This window comes from Pristiophorus japonicus, chromosome 13, assembly GCF_044704955.1.
Source record: "Pristiophorus japonicus isolate sPriJap1 chromosome 13, sPriJap1.hap1, whole genome shotgun sequence".
Taxonomy (NCBI): domain Eukaryota; kingdom Metazoa; phylum Chordata; class Chondrichthyes; family Pristiophoridae; genus Pristiophorus; species Pristiophorus japonicus.
Genome location: NC_091989.1, coordinates 187,046,745 through 187,067,423, shown reverse-complemented (window position 1 = coordinate 187,067,423; position 20,679 = coordinate 187,046,745). Strand labels below are relative to the sequence as shown.

Here is a 20,679-nt window from a genome sequence, read left to right as displayed (position 1 = left end):
TGTACCCGGGAAACACTCCCCAATATCTGTACCCGGGACAAACTCCCCAATATCTGTACCCGGGACACACTCCCCAATATCTGTACCAGGGACACACTCCCTAATATCAGTACCTGGGACACACTCCCCAATATCTGTACCCGGGACACACTCCCCAATATCTGTACCCGGGACACACTCCCCAATATCTGTACCCGGGACACACTCCCCAATATCTGTACCCAGGACACACTCTCCAATATCTGTACCTGGGACACACTCCCCAATATCTCTACCCGGGACACAATCCCCAATATCTGTACCCGGGACACACTCCCCAATATCTGTACCCGAGGCACACTCCCCAATATCTGTACCCGGGACACACTCCCCAATATCTGTACCCGGGACACACTCCCCAATATCTGTACCCGGGACACACTCCCTAATATCTGTACCCGGGACACACTCCCCAATATCTGTACCTGGGACACACTCCCCAATATGTGTACCCGGGACACACTCCCCAATATCTGTACCTGGGACACACTCCCCGATATCTGTACCAGGGGCACACTCCCCGATATCTGTACCCGGGACAGACTCCCCAATATCTGTACCAGGGGCACACTCCCCAATATCTGTACCTGGGATACACTCCCCAATATCTGTACCCGGGACACACTCCCCAATATCTGTACCCGGGACCCACTCCCCAATATCTGTACCCGGGACGCACTCCCCAATATCTGTACCCGGGACACACTCCCCAATATCTGTACCTGGGACACACTCCCCAATATCTGTACCCGGGACACACTCCCCAATATCTGTACCAGGGGCACACTCCCCGATATCTGTACCCGGGACACACTCCCCAATATCTGTACCAGGGGCACACTCCCCAATATCTGTACCTGGGACACACTCCCCAATATCTGTACCCGGGACACACTCCCCAATATCTGTACCCAGGACACACTCCCCAATATCTGTACCTGGGACACACTCCCCAATATCTCTACCCGGGACACACTCCCCAATATCTGTACTCGGGACACACTCCCCAATATCTGTACCCGAGGCACACTCCCCAATATCTGTACCAGGGACACACTCCCCAATATCTGTACCCGGGACACACTCCCCAATATCTGTACCCGGGACACACTCCCCAATATCTGTACCCGGGACACACTCCCCAATATCTGTACCCGGGACACACTCCCCAATATCTGTACCCGGGACACACTCCCCAATATCTGTACCCGGTACACACTCCCCAATATCTGTACCCGGGACTCACTCCCCAATATCTGTACCCGGGACACACTCCCCAATATCTGTACCCGGGACACACTCCCAAATATCTGTACCTGGGACACACTCCCCGATATCTGTACCAGGGGCACACTCCCCGATATCTGTACCCGGGACACACTCCCCAATATCTGTACCAGGGGCACACTCCCCAATATCTGTACCTGGGATACACTCCCCAATATCTGTACCCGGGACACACTCCCCAATATCTGTACCCGGGACACACTCCCCAATATCTGTACCCGGGACGCACTCCCCAATATCTGTACCTGGGACACACTCCCCAATATCTGTACCCGGGACACACTCCCCAATATCTGTACCAGGGGCACACTCCCCGATATCTGTACCCGGGACACACTCCACAATATCTGTACCAGGGGCACACTCCCCAATATCTGTACCTGGGACACACTCACCAATATCTGTACCCGGGACACACTCCCCAATATCTGTACCCGGGACACACTCCCCCATATCTGTAGCCGGGACGCACTCCCCAATATCTGTACCCGGGACGCACTCCCCAATATCTGTACCCGGGACACACTCCCCAATATCTGTACCTGGGACACTCTCCCTAATATCTGTACCTGGGACACTCTCCCCAATATCTGTACCCGGGACACATTCCCCAATATCTGTACCCGGGACACACTCCCCAATATCTGTACCCGGGACACACTCCCCGATATCTGTACCAGGGGCACACACCCCGATATCTGTACCCGGGACACACTCCCCAATATCTGTACCAGGGGCACACTCCCCAATATCTGTACCCGGGACACACTCCCCAATATCTGTACCCGGGACACACTCCCCAATATCTGTACCCGGGACGCACTCCCCAATATCTGTACCCGGGACACACTCCCCAATATCTGTACCCGGGACACACTCTCCAATATCTGTACCCGGGACACACTACCCAATATATGTACCCGGGACACACTCCCCAATATCTGTACCCGGGACACACTCCCCAATATCTGTACCCGGGACACACTCCCCAATATCTGTACCCGGGACACACTCCCCAATACCTGTACCCGGGACACACTCCCAAATATCTGTACCCGGGACACACTCCCCAATATCTGTACCCGGGACACACTCCCTAATATCTGTACCCGGGACAAACTCGCCAATATCTGTACCCGGGACACACTCCCCAATATCTGTACCAGGGACACACTCCCTAATATCTGTACCCGGGACACACTCCCCAATATCTGTACCCGGGACACACTCCCCAATATCTGTACCCGGGACACACTCCCCAATATCTGTACCCGGGACACACTCCCCAATATCTGTACCTGGGACACACTCCCCAATATCTCTACCCGGGACACACTCCCCAATATCTGTACCCGGGACACACTCCCCAATATCTCTACCCGAGGCACACTCCCCAATATCTGTACCTGGGACACACTCCCCAATATCTGTACCCGGGACACACTACCCAATATATGTACCCGGGACACACTCTCCAATATCTGTACCCGGGACACACTCCCCAATATCTGTACCCGGGACACACTCCCCAATATCTGTACCCGGGACACACTCCCCAATATCTGTACCCGGGACACACTCCCCAATACCTGTACCCGGGACACACTCCCGAATATCTGTACCCGGGACACACTCCCCAATATCTGTACCCGGGACACACTCCCCAATATCTGTACCCGGGACACACTCCCCAATATCTGTACCCGGGACACACTCCCCAATATCTGTACCCGGGACACACTCCCCAATATCTGTACCCAGGACACATTCCCGAATTTCTGTACCCGGGACACTCTCCCTAATATCTGTACCTGGGACACTCTCCCCAATATCTGTACCCGGGACACATTCCCCAATATCTGTACCCGGGACACATTCCCCTATATCTGTACCTGGGACACACTTCCCAATATCTGTACCCGGGACACATTCCCCAATATCTGTACCTGGGACACACTCCCCAATATCTGTACCCGGGACACACTCCCCAATATCTGTACCCGGGACACACTCCACAATATCTGTACACGGGACACACTCCCCAATATCTGTACCCGGGACACACTCCCTAATATCTGTACCTGGGACACACTCCCCAATATGTGTACCCAGGACACACTCCCCAATATCTGTACCCAGGACACACTCCCCAATATCTGTACCCGGGACACACTCCCCAATATCTGTACCCGGGACACACTTCCCAATATCTGTACCCGGGACACACTTCCCAATATCTGTACCCGGGACACACTCGCCGATATCTGTACCCGGGACACACTCGCCGATATCTGTACCCGGGACACACTCCCCGATATCTGTACCCAGGACACACTCCCCAATATCTGTACCAGGGGCACACTCCCCAATATCTGTAACCGGGGAACACTCCCCAATATCTGTACCCGGGACACACACACCAATATCTGTACCCGGGACACATTCCCCAATATCTGTACCTGGGACACACACCCCAATATCTGTACCCGGGACACATTCCCCAATATCTGTACCTGGGACACACTCCCCAATATCTGTACTCGGGACACACTCCCCAATATCTGTACCTGGGACACACTCCCCAATATCTGTACCCGGGACACACTCCCCAATATCTATACCCGGGACACACTCCCCAATATCTGTACCTGGGACACACTCCCCAATATCTGTACCCGGGACACACTCCCCAATATCTGTACCCGGGACACACTCCCCAATATCTGCACCCGAGGCACACTCCCCAATATCTGTACCCGGGACACACTACCCAATATATGTACCCGGGACACACTCCCCAATATCTGTACCCGGGACACACTCCCCAATATCTGTACCTGGGACACACTCCCCAATACCTGTACCCGGGACACACTCCCCAATATCTGTACCCGGGACACACTCCCCAATATCTGTACCCGGGACACACTCCCCAATATCTGTACCCGGAACACACTCCCCAATATCTGTACCCGGGACAAACTCCCCAATATCTGTACCCGGGACACACTCCCCAATATCTGTACCAGGGACACACTCCCTAATATCAGTACCTGGGACACACTCCCCAATATCTGTACCCGGGACACACTCCCCAATATCTGTACCCGGGACACACTCCCCAATATCTGTACCCGGGACACACTCCCCAATATCTGTACCCAGGACACACTCCCCAATATCTGTACCTGGGACACACTCCCCAATATCTCTACCCGGGACACAATCCCCAATATCTGTACCCGGGACACACTCCCCAATATCTGTACCCGAGGCACACTCCCCAATATCTGTACCCGGGACACACTCCCCAATATCTGTACCCGGGACACACTCCCCAATATCTGTACCCGGGACACACTCCCTAATATCTGTACCCGGGACACACTCCCCAATATCTGTACCTGGGACACACTCCCCAATATCTGTACCCGGGACACACTCCCCAATATCTGCACCCGGGACACACTCCCCAATATCTGTACCTGGGACACACTCCCCGATATCTGTACCAGGGGCACACTCCCCGATATCTGTACCCGGGACACACTCCCCAATATCTGTACCAGGGGCACACTCCCCAATATCTGTACCTGGGATACACTCCCCAATATCTGTACCCGGGACACACTCCCCAATATCTGTACCCGGGACCCACTCCCCAATATCTGTACCCGGGACGCACTCCCCAATATCTGTACCCGGGACACACTCCCCAATATCTGTACCTGGGACACACTCCCCAATATCTGTACCCGGGACACACTCCCCAATATCTGTACCAGGGGCACACTCCCCGATATCTGTACCCGGGACACACTCCCCAATATCTGTACCAGGGGCACACTCCCCAATATCTGTACCTGGGACACACTCCCCAATATCTGTACCCGGGACACACTCCCCAATATCTGTACCCAGGACACACTCCCCAATATCTGTACCTGGGACACACTCCCCAATATCTCTACCCGGGACACACTCCCCAATATCTGTACTCGGGACACACTCCCCAATATCTGTACCCGAGGCACACTCCCCAATATCTGTACCAGGGACACACTCCCCAATATCTGTACCCGGGACACACTCCCCAATATCTGTACCCGGGACACACTCCCCAATATCTGTACCCGGGACACACTCCCCAATATCTGTACCCGGGACACACTCCCCAATATCTGTACCCGGGACACACTCCCTAATATCTGTACCCGGTACACACTCCCCAATATCTGTACCCGGGACTCACTCCCCAATATCTGTACCCGGGACACACTCCCCAATATCTGTACCCGGGACACACTCCCAAATATCTGTACCTGGGACACACTCCCCGATATCTGTACCAGGGGCACACTCCCCGATATCTGTACCCGGGACACACTCCCCAATATCTGTACCAGGGGCACACTCCCCAATATCTGTACCTGGGATACACTCCCCAATATCTGTACCCGGGACACACTCCCCAATATCTGTACCCGGGACACACTCCCCAATATCTGTACCCGTGACGCACTCCCCAATATCTGTACCCGGGACACACTCCCCAATATCTGTACCTGGGACACACTCCCCAATATCTGTACCCGGGACACACTCCCCAATATCTGTACCAGGGGCACACTCCCCGATATCTGTACCCGGGACACACTCCCCAATATCTGTACCAGGGGCACACTCCCCAATATCTGTACCTGGGACACACTCACCAATATCTGTACCCGGGACACACTCCCAATATCTGTACCCGGGACACACTCCCCCATATCTGTAGCCGGGACGCACTCCCCAATATCTGTACCCGGGACGCACTCCCCAATATCTGTACCCGGGACACACTCCCCAATATCTGTACCTGGGACACTCTGCCTAATATCTGTACCTGGGACACTCTCCCCAATATCTGTACCCGGGACACATTCCCCAATATCTGTACCCGGGACACACTCCCCAATATCTGTACCCGGGACACACTCCCCGATATCTGTACCAGGGGCACACTCCCCGATATCTGTACCCGGGACACACTCCCCAATATCTGTACCAGGGGCACACTCCCCAATATCTGTACCCGGGACACACTCCCCAATATCTGTACCCGGGACACACTCCCCAATATCTGTACCCGGGACGCACTCCCCAATATCTGTACCCGGGACACACTCCCCAATATCTGTACCTGGGACACACTCCCCAATTTCTCTACCAGGGGCACACTCCCCGATATCTGTACCCGGGACACACACCCCAATATCTGTACCAGGGGCACACTCCCCAATATCTGTACCTGGGACACACTCCCCAATATCTGTACCCGGGACACACTCCCCAATATCTGTACCCGGGACACACTCCCCAATATCTGTACCCAGGACACACTCCCCAATATCTGTACCCGGGACACACGCCCCAATATCTGTACCTGGGACACACTCCCCAATATCTGTACCCGGGACACACTCCCCAATATCTGTACACAGGATACACTCCCCAATATCTGTACCCGGGACACACTCCACAATATCTGTACACGGGATACAATCCCCAATATCTGTACCCGGGGCGTACTCCCCAATATATGTACCCGGGGCGTACTCCCCAATATCTGTGCCTGGGACACACTCCCCAATATCTGTACCCGGGACACAATCCCCAATATCTGTACCCGGGACACACTCCCCAATATCTGTACCCGGGACACAGTCCCCAATATCTGTACCCGGGACACACTCCCCAATATCTGTACCCGGGAACACACTCCCCAATATCTGTACCCGGGACACACTCCCCAATATCTATACCTGGGACACACTCCCCAATATCTGTTCCTGGGACACACTCCTCAATATCTGTGCCTGGGACACACTCCCCAATAACTGTACCCGGGACACACTCCCCAATATCTGTACCCGGGACACACTCCCCAATATCTGTACACAGGACACACTCCCCAATATCTGTACCGAGGACACACTCCCCAATATCTGTACACAGGACACACTCCCCAATATCTGTGCCGAGGACACACTCCCCAATATCTGTACCTGGGACACACTCCCCAATATCTGTACCCGAGACACACTCCCCAATATCTGTACCCGGGACACACTCCCCAATATCTGTACCCGGGACACACTCCCCAATATCTGTACCCGGGACACACTCCCCAATATCTGTACCCGGGACACACTCCCCAATATCTGTACCTGGGACACACTCCCCAATATCTGTACCCGGGACACACTCCCCAATATCTGTACCCGTGGCGTACTCCCCAATATCTGTACCCGGGGCGTACTCCCCAATATCTGTACCCGCGACACACTCCCCAATTTCTGTACCTGGGACACACTCCCCAATATCTGTACCCGGGACACACTCCCCAATATCTGTACCCGGGACACACTCCCCAATATCTATACCCGGGATACACTCCCCAATATCCCCAACATCCCCAGCATGGATTTGTGAAAGGGAAATCATGCTTGACAAATCTTCTGGAATTTTTTGAGGATGTTTCCAGTAAAGTGGACAAAGGAGAACCAGTTGATGTGGTATATTTGGACTTTCAGAAGGCTTTCGACAAGGTCCCACACAAGAGATTAATGTGCAAAGTTAAAGCACATGGGATTGGGGGTAGTGTGCTGACGTGGATTGAGAACTGGTTGTCAGACAGGAAGCAAAGAGTAGGAGTAAACGGGTACTTTTCAGAATGGCAGGCAGTGACTAGTGGAGTGCCGCAAGGTTCTGTGCTGGGGCCCCAGCTGTTTACATTGTACATTAATGATTTAGACGAGGGGATTAAATGCAGTATCTCCAAATTTGCGGATGATACTAAGTTGGGTGGCAGTGTGAGCTGCGAGGAGGATGCTATTAGGCTGCAGAGTGACTTGGATAGGTTAGGTGAGTGGGCAAATGCATGGCAGATGAAGTATAATGTGGATAAATGTGAGGTTATCCACTTTGGTGGTAAAAACAGAGAGACAGACTATTATCTGAATGGTGACAGATTAGGAAAAGGGAAGGTGCAACGAGACCTGGGTGTCATGGTACATCAGTCATTGAAGGTTAGCATGCAGGTACAGCAGGCGGTTAAGAAAGCAAATGGCATGTTGGCCTTCATAGCAAGGGGATTTGAATACAGGGGCAGGGAGGTGTTGCTACAGTTGTACAGGGCCTTGGTGAGGCCACACCTGGAGTATTGTGTACAGTTTTGGTCTCCTAACTTGAGGAAGGACATTCTTGCTATTGAGGGAGTGCAGCGAAGGTTCACCAGACTGATTCCCGGGATGGCGGGACTGACCTATCAAGAAAGATTGGATCAACTGGGCTTGTATTCACTGGAGTTGAGAAGAATGAGAGGGGACCTCATAGAAACGTTTAAAATTCTGACGGGTTTAGACAGGTTAGATGCAGAAAGAATGTTCCCAATGTTGGGGAAGTCCAGAACCAGGGGTCACAGTCTGAGGATAAGGGGTAAGCCATTTAGGACCGAGATGAGGAGAAACTTCTTCACCCAGAGAGTGGTGAACCTGTGGAATTCTCTACCACAGAAAGTAGTTGAGGCCAATTCACTAAATATATTCAAAAGGGAGTTAGATGAAGTCCTTACTACTCGGGGGATCAAGGGTTATGGCGAGAAAGCAGGAAGGGGGTACTGAAGTTTCTTGTTCAGCCATGAACTCATTGAATGGCGGTGAAGGCTAGAAGGGCTGAATGGCCTGCTCCTGCACCTATTTTCTATGTTTCTATGTTTCTATGTACCCGGGACACACTCCCCAATATCTGTACCCGGGACAAATTCCCCAATATCTGTACACGGGACACACTCCCCAATATCTGTTCCTGGGACACACTCCCCAATATCTGTGCCTGGGACACACTCCCCAATATCTGTACCCGGGACACACTCCCCAATATCTGTACCCGGGACACACTCCCCAATATCTGTACCTGGGACACAGTCCCCAATATCTGTACCCGGGACACACTCCCCAATATCTGTACCCGGGGACACACTCCCCAATATCTGTACCCGGGACACACTCCCCAATATCTATACCTGGGACACACTCCCCAATATCTGTTCCTGGGACATACTCCTCAATATCTGTGCCTGGGACACACTCCCCAATATCTGTACCCGGGACACACTCCCCAATATCTGTACCCGGGACACACTCCCCAATATCTGTACACAGGACACACTCCCCAATATCTGTACCGAGGACACACTCCCCAATATCTGTACACAGGACCCACTCCCCAATATCTGTGCCGAGGACACACTCCCCAATATCTGTACCCGGGACACACTCCCCAATATCTGTACCCGGGACACACTCCCCAATATCTGTACCGGGGACACCCTCCCCAATATCTGTACCCGAGACACACTCCCCAATATCTGTACCGGGGACACACTCCCCAATATCTGTACCCGAGACACACTCCCCAATATCTGTAACAGGGACACACTCCCCAATATCTGTACCCGGGACACACTCCCCAATATCTGTAACGGGGACACACTCCCCAATATCTGTACCCGAGACACACTCCCCAATATCTGTACCCGGGGAATTCCCGATTGGTCTGTTTGTGTGGCTGTTGATTGGATGTATTTCTGTGCCGTGATCCCAGGAAGCTCCTCACACGAGGAATGAAGATTAACGGTGAGTCATGGGACAAACTAGAATGGGCCAAAGGGCCTCCCTCGGTCGTATCCATCACTTCACACCCCCACTCCTTTCATTTCACCGTTTCTGTTTTTTATTGAACTGATTTCAAACCAAAACTCTTACAATAGTGGAAAATGAAAAGCAAAGCTACAGGCAGTAATTCAAACAGCATTTGTTTTGTATAATATTTTGCATGGCAAGATCCCAAGAACTATCCCCCTCCACACTCCCCCTCCCACCCCAGACGAACCCCTCCACCCCCACACTCCCCCTTCTTCTCCGCACACACTCCTCCCGCTGCCCACACACGCCTCCACCACACGCCCTCACTCCCCTCCCCCACCCTCCCTCTCACCACCCCCCACACCCCCATCCCCCGACTCCCCTTCCCCCCTTTTTCTCCCCTCCACTCTCCTGCCCCCTCCCCACCACATTTCACACCCCCTCCCTCCCCCCCACACCTCACAACCCCTCTCCTCTCCCCTTCCCCCTTCTGCCCACCGCCTCATCCACCCACATCCCCATCATTCCCCAACCCCTCCCCCCCCACACCCGCCCAATCTCCCCTCCCGTCCCCCCCACTCTCCCCATCCCCCCCTACAACCCCACACCCCTCCCCCCTACATCCCCCCCACCCCCGTCCCCCCTCGCACACCCCTCCCCCCGCCCCCCCAATCCCTTCTCTCGACCCCTCCCCCCCACACTCCTCCCCCCTACACACGGTCCCCCCTCCCACCCACTCTCCCTCCCCACACCCCCCCACACCCCTCCCCCCACACCCCCAATCCCTCCTCTTGCCCCCTCCCCCCACTCTCCTCATCCCCCCTCCCCCCCACTCCCCATCCCCCCTCCTCCCCCACACCCCCCCCCTCCCTCTCTCTCTCCGACCCCCCCCCCCCGCCCCCGGTCCAGGTGAAAGGTGGATCTCCCAGAATGAGCTGTTGCCGTGCAGGAGCCGAGCATTGCCCGCGGACGATGGAGACGCCTCATTCCCGAACGGCCAGCCTCGGGGGGAGGTTCCTGGACAATCGGCAGCTCGGCCCGGTGTGACGGTGAGGCTGGAGCCGCTGGTCACTGCTGGACCTGTAATACAAACAGCAGGGTCAGGTGCTGGTGTGCCCAGGGGTGACAGGCAGAGTAACCCGACAGGGCAGGGCTCAGTCCTTAGTCTGGGCCATGGGATCAAAGGGTATGGGGAGAAAGCAGGCACGGGGGACTGAGGGAATGATCAGCCATGATCATAGTGAATGGTGGAGCAGGCTCGAAGGGCCCAATGGCCGACTCCTGCTACTATTTTCTATGTTTCTATGTTCAAGGACCCACAGGTTGGGTCGGGGGGGTCGGTGGTGAAGGTTCAAGGACCCACAGGTTGGGTCGGGGGGGTCGGGGGTGAAGGTTCAAGGACCCACAGGTTGGGTCGGGGGGGTCGGGGGTGAAGGTTCAAGGACCCACAGGTTGGGTCGGGGGGTGAAGGTTCAAGGACCCACAGGTTGGGTCGGGGGGGTGAAGGTCCAAGGAACCACAGGTTGTGTCGGGGGGTCGGGGGTGAAGGTTCAAGGACCCACAGGTTGGGTCGGGGGGGTCGGGGGGTGAAGGTCCAAGGAACCACAGGTTGTGTCGGGGGGTCGGGGGTGAAGGTTCAGGGACCCACAGATTGGGTCGGCCTACACTGCACTGACGACTGCTCCCAGTGGGTGATACTCGGGATCTCAGTCAGATAATCAGATGTGGCGATAAATGGCAGGTCACACCATGGGCATTATGGGATGTCTCAGGTGTTGCTCATGTGACAGGCAAAGTCTGGTTACCTTGACGATGGTGACGAAGGTGCTGTAGAGAAAACTGAGAATAAAGAGAATGGTGAAGGCAGCGACTGTCAGCACGTTCCCGTCTCCATCCCAATCTCCCGCTTCCTCCTTCCCTTCCTCTCCTGTCCCGTCCGGCGCCAATCCTGAAACCAGTGAGCAATTGGGGCTGTTAGAGTTTCCTGTGGGCCTTCCACGGCCAGCAACATCTCAACACAGTGAGGGGGAGGGCACGGTGGGGGAACACTGGGGGCAGTCACTCATCGGACAGGCTCTCTCCCTCTCGCTGCCTCCTTCCCTCCCCCTCTCTTGCTCTCTCCTTCCCCCCGCCTCTCTCGCTGTCTCCTTCCCCCCTCTCTCACTGTCTCCTTCCCCCCTCTCTCGCTGTCTCCTTCCCCCCTCTCTCGCTCTCTCCTTCCGCCCCCCCTCTCTCGCTGTCTCCTTCCCCCCTCTCTCGCTCTCTCCTTCCCCCCCCTCTCACTCTCTCCTTCCCCCCTCTCTCGCTCTCTCCTTCCCCCCTCTCGCTCTCTCCTTCCCCCCTCTCTCGCTCTCTCCTTCCCCCCCTCTCTTGCTGTCTCCTTCCCCCCTCTCTCGCTCTCTCCTTCCCCCCCTCTCTCGCTTTCTCCTTCCCCCCTCTCTCGCTCTCTCCTTCCCTCCCTCTCTCGCTCTCTCCTTCCCCCCCCTCGCTCTCTCCTTCCCCCCCTCTCTTGCCCTCTCCTTCACCCCCCCTCTCGCTCTCTCCTTCCCTCCCTCTCGCTCTCTCCTTCCCTCCCTCTCTCGCTCTCTCCTTCCCCCCCTCCCTCGCTCTCTCCTTCCCCCCCCCTCTCTTGCTCTCTCCTTTCCCCCCCACTCTCGCTCTCGCCTTCCCTCCCTCTCTCGCTTTCTCCTTCCCCCTTCTCTCGCTCTCTCCTTCCCCCCCCTCGCTTTCTCCTTCCTCCCCTCTCTCGCTCTTTCCTTCCCCCCCCCTCGCTCTCTCCTTCCCCCATCTCTCGCTCTCTCCTTGCGCCCCCTCTCACTCTCTCCTTCCCCCCCTCTCTCGCTCTCTCCTTCCCCCCCCTCTCGCTCTCTCCTTCCCCCCCTCTCTCGCTCTCTCCTTCCCCCCCTCGCTCTCTCCTTCCCCCCCTCTCTCGCTCTCTCCTTCCCCCCCCCCTCTCTCGCTCTCTCCTTCCCCCCCACTCTCTCGCTCTCTCCTTCCCCCCCCTTGCTCTCTCCTTCCCCCCCTCTCTCACTCTCTCCTTTCCCCCCCTCGCTCTCTCCTTCCCCCTCCCTCGCTCTCTCCTTCCCCCTCCCTCGCGCTCTCCTTTCCCCTCCCTCGTGCTCTCTTTCCCCCTCCCTCGCGCTCTCCTTTCCCCTCCCTCGTGCTCTCCTTCCCCCTCCCTCGCTCTCTCCTTCCCCCTCCCTCGCTCTCTCCCTCCCCCTCTCCCTCTCCCTCTCCCTCTCCCTCTATCTCTCTCTCTCTCTCTCTCTCCCTCCCTCCCTCTCTCTCTCTCTCCCTCTCCCTCCCCCTCTCTCTCTCTCCCCCTCCCTCTCCCTCTCTCTCCCTCCCCCTCTCTCTCTCTCCCTCCCCCTCTCTCTCTCTCCCTCCCCCTCTCTCTCTTTCCCTTCCCCTCTCTCTCTCTCTCCCTCCCCCTCTCCCCACCCCCTCTCTCTCCCTCCCCCTCTCCCCACCCTTCTCTCTCTCTCTCACTCCCTCCCCCCTCTCTCTCTCTACTGATTCCCTCTCCCTCTCTGTCTCCCTCATTCTTTCACCCTCTTTGTCTCACTCACTCTTTAGAGTCCTACACAAACAAACGACAGATGGATATTAAATCCTTTCTATAACCTCAGTCCTTCTGCCTCCCCTTTGATTCTCCATTTCCCTGTAGTATTCTCCAATCTCCCAGCTCAGCCAGACCAGTTGCTGACTCCTCGACACCGACAATAACTCACTGAGCCGCACACAATCACAGTGGGACCCAAATGCCCGTTGTCCCGTCCGGGAGGCTAACGGGGCGCTGAGGACATTTTGCCCCCGGGGGCAGGCGGGGAAACAGATTTGTGTCGCGCTGTTTGTTGTTGGCAGGCAATGGGGAACGCTGGTTCGTCCGGGCCGCCCACAGAGCTCGGAGTACCCCCCCCCGCTCAGAGCTCGGAGTGTTCCCCCCCCCAACAGAGCTCGGAGTGTTCCCCCCCCCACAGAGCTCGGAGTGTCCCCCTGCCCCACAGAGCTCTGAGTTTCCCCCCCCCCCCACAGAGCTCGGAGTGTCCCCCCCCCACAGAGCTCGGAGTGTCCCCCCGCCCCACAGAGCTCTGAGTTTCCCCCCCCCCCACAGAGCTCGGAGTGTCCCCCCCGCCCAATGGCGTGTTTAAGTTAAACGGCCCAATTCCGGGGCTTTTACATCAGAACCGATCCCGGGACACTACCCCCCGAACCGACCCCGGGATACTACCCCCCGAACCGACCCTGGGACTGTACCCCCCGAACCGACCCCGGGACACTACCCCCCGAACCGACACCGGGACACTACCCCCCGAACCGACTCTGGGACACTACCCCCGAACCGACCCCGGGACACTACCTCCCGAACCGACCCCGGGACACTACCCCCCGAACCGACCCTGGGACAGTACCCCCCGAACCGACCCCGGGACACTACCCCCCGAACCGACACCGGGACACTATCCCCCGAACCGACCCCGGGTCACTACCTCCCTGACCGACCCCGGGGCACTACCCGCCGAACCGACCCCGGGACACTATTCCCCCGAACCGACCCCGGGACACTATCCCCCCGAACCGACCCCGGGACACTACCCCCCGAACCGACCCCGGGGCACTACCCCGAACCGACCCCGGGGCACTACCCCCGAACCGACCCCGAGGTACTACCCCCGAACCGACCCCGTGTCACTACCTCCCGAACCGACACCGGGACACTACCCCCCGAACCGACCCCGGGACACCATCCCCCGAACCGTCCCCGGGTCACTACCTCCCGAACCGACCCCGGGACACTAGCTTCCGAACCGACCCCGGGGCACTACCCCCGAACCGACCCCGGGACATGACACCCCGAACCAACCCCGGGACACTACCCTCCAAACCGACCCTGGGACACTAGCCCGAACCAACCCCGGGGCACTACCCTCCGAACCGACCCCGGGACACTACCCCCCCGAACCGACCCCGGGACACTTCCCCCCAAACCGACCCCGGGACACTTCCCTACGAACCGACCCCGGGACACTTCCCTACGAACCGACCCCGGGACACTACCCCCGAACGGACCCCGGGACACTATACCCCCGAACCGACTCCGAGACACAACCCCGAACCAACTCCGGGACACTACCCCCGAACCGAACCAGGGGCACTAACCCACCCCCTGTCCCATTTACCCAAACACATGATACTGCCCCAGCCTTAGAAGATGAGAAGGGGGATTTAATAATGGGAAATGTGGAAATGGCTGAGACCTTAAACAATTACTTTGCTTCGGTCTTCACAGTGGAAGACACAAAAACCATGCCAAAAATTGCTGGTCACGGGAATGTGGGAAGGGAGGACCTTGTGACAATCACTATCACTAGGGAGGTCGTGCTGGACAGGCTAATGGGACTCAAGGTAGACAAGTCCCCTGGTCCTGATGAAATGCATCCCAGGGTATTAAAAGAGATGGCGGAAGTTATAGCAGATGCATTCGTTATGATCTACGAAAATTCTCTGGACTCTGGGGAGGTACCAGCGGATTGGAAAACAGCTAATGTAACGCCTCTGTTTAAAAAAGGGGACAGACTAAAGGCAGGTAACTATAGGCCGGTTAGTTTAACATCTGTAGTGGGGAAAATGCTTGAAGCTATCATTAAGGAAGAAATAGCGGGACATCTAGATAGGAATAGTGCAATCAAGCAGATGCAACATGGATTCATGAAGGGGAAATCATGTTTAACTAATTTACTGGAATTCTTTGAGGATATAACGAGCATGGTGGATAGAGGTGTACCGATGGATGTGGTGTATTTAGATTTCCAAAAGGCATTCGATAAGGTGCCACACAAAAGGTTACTGCAGAAGATAAAGTTACGCGGAGTCAGAGGAATTGTATTAGCATGGATAGAGAATTGGCTGGCTAACAGAAAGCAGAGAGTCGGGATAAATGGGTCCTTTTCGGGTTGGAAATCAGTGGTTAGTGGTGTGCCACAGGGATCGGTGCTGGGACCACAACTGTTTACAATATACATAGATAACCTGGAAGAGGGGACAGAGTGTAGTGTAACAAAATTTGCAGATGATACAAAGATTAGTGGGAAAGCGGGTTATGTAGAGGACACAGAGAGGTTGCAAAGAGATTTAGATAGGTTAAGCGAATTGGCTAAGGTTTGGCAGATGAAATACAATGTCGGAAAATGTGAGGTCATCCACCTTGGAAAAAAAAATAAAATAAAAGGGAATATTATTTGAATGGGGAGAAATTACAACATGCTGCGGTGCAGAGGGACCTGGGGGTCCTTGTGCATGAATCCCAAAAAGTTAGTTTGCAGGTGCAGCAGGTAATCAGGAAGGTGAATGGAATGTTGGCCTTCATTGCGAGAGGGTTGGAGTACAAAAGCAGGGAAGTCCTGCTGCAACTGTATAGGGTATTGGTGAGGCCGCACCTGGAGTACTGTGTGCAGTTTTGGTCACCTTACTTAAGGAAGGATATACTGGCTTTGGAGAGGGTACAGAGACGATTTACTTGGCTGATTCCGGAGATGAGGGGGTTACCTTGTGATGATAGATTGAGTAGACTGGGTCTTTACTCGTTGGAGTTCAGAAGGATGAGGAGAGATCTTATAGAAACATTTAAAATAATGAAAGGGATAGACAAGATAGAGGCAGAGAGGTTGTTTCCACTGGTCAGGGAGACTAGAACTAGGGGGCACAGCCTCAAAATACGGGGGAGCCAATTTAAAACCGAGTTGCGAAGGAATTTCTTCTCCCAGACGGTTGTGAATCTGTGGAATTCTCTGCCCAAGGAAACAGTTGAGGCTAGCTCATTGAATGTATTCAAGTCATAGATAAATAGTTTTTTAACCAATAAGGGAATTAAGGGTTACGGGGAGCGGGCGGGTAAGTGGAGCTGAGTCCACGGCCAGATCAGCCATGATCTTGTTGAATGGCGGAGCAGGCTCGAGGGGCTAGATGGCCTACTCCTGTTCCAAATTCTTATGTTCTGATGTTCACCCCCTGTCCCATTTACCCAAACACACGATACTGCCCCACCTCCTGTCCCATTTACCAAAAAACACCAACAATGAACACCCGAAGCAGAAACCTTGTCACATCTGTTTTATTGAATTGGATGGTTACATTGACACTTTGCGACATCCATTTAACACTTGGTGGTGTCTCACAGGTTTCAAACTGGATCAAACCCGGCACAAAGGAACTCCAGACTTTCAAAGATTTGGAGATGATGTTTGTTGCCCGATTTGATCCTTGATGACACATTATTTTCTCAATGACTGAAGGAGATCGGATTGTGATCAGGATTTTAAGCATTCTACTGGCAGAAGGGAGATTTCACAGTGAGCACAGCCACCCTGTGGTAGGGTGAACCAGCCATTTACAGGGATTATATAACCAGATATATATATGGGGGGCGAGGATTGATGAAATCACTGGATGGTATCAGCAGGATTGAAAGCTATCGGTTAGAACGAGTGAGACATTGACCAGGGTGGGTTTACCCTGTGATTTATTGATGCTCCTGATCAGGCTGGTGGTTAAAGACTCGTGCCCCACCACACAGGAGAAGGTGGTACCCCTGTCCCACTGCTCCGTGGGGACCGTCAGCTGACTGGACACCGAGTTCCAGCCGTTGGTGCCGTCCTCGCTCAGTGCCTGGGTCACCAACCCTGACCTCACAAGGGTGTCGTTGGCCATCCAGGCCACGTAGATCTCCGCGGGGAAGAACCTGGTGACCAGGCACACCAGGGTCGCCGTCCGATCCATCTCCATCTCTTGCGGTGAAGGGGGGAGGAGGTAGACTCGAGGGCGGGTCTTGGCACCGACTGCAAACAGAGACAACCTTGGGTTAGACCGAGTCCTGTCCCGTCCTCGCGCACAGTATTGTAAAGTAGGGAAGTTACACTCAACCTGTATCGACCCTTGGTTAGACCTCGCTTGAAAACTGGGAGATTTCTACACCCAGAGGGTGGTGGGGTTCTGGAACTCACTGCCTGAAAGGGTGGTAGAGGCAGAAACCCTCACCACATTTAAACAGTACCTGGATGTACACCTGAAGTGCTGTCACCTACAGGACTACGGACCGAGAGCTGGACAATGGGATTAGGCTGGGTAGCTCTTGGTCGGCCAGTGTGGACACGATGGGCCGAATGGCCTCCTGTGTGGGAAGTGCTCTATGATTCCCTGACACACATTTAACTGGCAAGGGAACCAGAGGGGAGGTGAGGAGACTTGCGTTTTACTCAGCGAGTTATGATGGTCTGGAACGCATTGCCTGAACGAGGGTGGTGGAGGCAGAATCAACAGTAACTTTCACAAGGGAATTGGCGACATGTTCAACCTCGGCCTCAGACAGACAATCTCCCTCACCCTTCCAATGGCTCTTCTGCCTCGGGCTCCTCCTAATACCGTGACATCTGCCAATCCCTCGGGGTCTATCCCACTCCCTCGGGGTCTATCCCACTCCCTCGGGGTCTATCCCACTCCCTCCCTCGCGGTTTTTCCCACCCACTTCCTCGGGGTCTATCCCACCCATTCCCTCGGGGTCTATCCCACCCACTCCCTCGGAGTCTATCCCAATCCCTCGAGGTCTATCCCACCCACTCCCTCGGGGTCTATTCCACCCACTCCCTCGGGGTCTATCCCACTCCCTCGGGGTCTATTCCACCCACTCCCTCGGGGTCTATCCCACTCCCTCGGGGTCTATCCCACCCACTCCCTCGGGGTCTATCACAATCCCTCGGGATCTATCCCACTCCCACGGGGTCTATCCCACCCAATCCCTCGGGGTCTATCCCAATCCCTCGGGGTCTATCCCACCCACTCCCTCGGGATCTATCCCACCCACTCCCTCGGGATCTATCACAATCCCTCGGGGTCTATCCCACCCACTCCCTCGAGGTCTATCCCACCCACTCCCTCGGGGTCTATCCCACCGACTCCCACGGGGTCTATCCCACCCACTCCCTCGGGGTCTATCCCACCCACTCCCTCGGGGTCTATCACAATCCCTCGGGATCTATCCCACTCCCTCGGGGTCTATCCCACCGACTCCCACGGGGTCTATCCCACCCACTCCCTCGGGGTCTATCCCACCCACTCCCTCGGGGTCTATCACAATCCCTCGGGATCTATCCCACTCCCTCGGGGTCTATCCCACCCTCTCCCATGGGGTCTATCCCACCCACTCCCTCAGGGTCTATCCCACCCACTCCCTCGGGGTCTATCACAATCCCTCGGGATCTATCCCACTCCCTCGGGGTCTATCCCACCCACTCCCACGGGGTCTATCCCACCCACTCCCACGGGCTCTATCCCACCCACTCCCTCGGGGTCTATCCTAATCCCTCGGGGTCTATCCTAATCCCTCGGGGGCTATCCCACCCACTCCCTCGGGGTCTATCCCACCCTTTCCCTCGGGGTCTATCCCAGCAAATCCCTTGGGGTCTATCCTAATCCCTCGGGGTCTATCCCACCCACTCCCTCGGGGTCTATCCCAATCCCTCGGGGTCTATCCCACCCACTCCCTCGGGGTCAATCCCACCCACTCCCTCCCTCGGGGTCTATCCCACCCATTCCCTCGTGGTCTATCCCACTCCCTCGGGGTCTATCCCACCCACTCCCTCCCTCGGGGTCTATCCCACCCACTCCCTCCCTCGGGGTCTATCCCACCCACTCCCTCGGGGTTTATCCCACCCATTCCCTCGTGGTCTATCCCACTCCCTCGGGGTCTATCCCACCCACTTACTCGGGGTTTATCCCACCCATTCCCTCGTGGTCTATCCCACTCCCTCGGGGTCTATCCCAACCACTCCCTCGGGGTCTATCCCACCCACTGCTTCGAGGTCGATCCCACTGCCACCAACCCATCCCGCGGGAGCCAGTGTGGTTTGGTGCCGGGCCGTTGTTGTGATTTGGGATTGTTTTCCTGATCCGTTTCTCGGCAGGGTTCCAGCTTCTCTCTGTCTTTAACACACTCAGACACCGCGGACTAGACAGCTCACCACTAGACGGTAATAAATGGCCTCATGGGCTCAGACCCAGACACACACACCGAGCTCTCTCCACACGTACCTTGCGCCTTCTTGATCAGCCTCTTCTCCGGCGTTGGCAGGCTCTTGTCCTCCACCAAACACCAATACTCGACCCCGCTCTCCCACTCTGCGGCAGGGACGGTCAGTCTGCTGGAGATCATGTCTTTATCTCCGTGCCTCTCGGGCCCCCGGGTCTCCACCCCGTCTTCTCTCTCACTCCCGTTCACCTGCCAGGTTACTCTGACCCCCTCTAAATCACCGTGAAGCACCTCGCACAGAATGGTGGCTGTCCGGTTCCTCCAGATCTCCTCAAAGGGCGGCTTGCTCAAAGTGACCGAGATACCGGCGTCCAAACATTCACCTGGGGGAAATGTCACAATTATTATTTCACCATTCCCCCGGCGGGATCTGGGCATCGCTGGCAAAGGCCGGCATTTGTCAGTCCTCTCCGCAGGACGGTGAAGGGTCAACCACATTGGTGTGGGACGGGAGTCACATGTGGCATGGACAGGGCGAGGTCAGCAGGTCTCCTTCCCCAGTGTCAGCCGTGGCTCAGTGGGCAGCTCACTCACCTCAGAGTCACAAAGTTCAGAGTCTCTGAGTCACAAGGTGGTGGCTTC

The 20,679-nt window shown here is 55.7% G+C and overlaps 1 gene segment (V, D, J or C); it reads right to left on the bottom strand.

Moving 5' to 3' along the window:
- Nucleotides 1-17,359: 17,359 nt before the first annotated feature.
- LOC139278226 (Ig heavy chain C region, secreted form-like) overlaps nt 17,360-20,679 on the bottom strand; it is a 76,464-nt gene continuing 73,144 nt past the window's right edge. The window contains 2 exon segments of the C gene segment in view: nt 17,360-17,851; nt 20,100-20,420. Coding sequence covers nt 17,469-17,851; nt 20,100-20,420 — 704 coding nt within the window.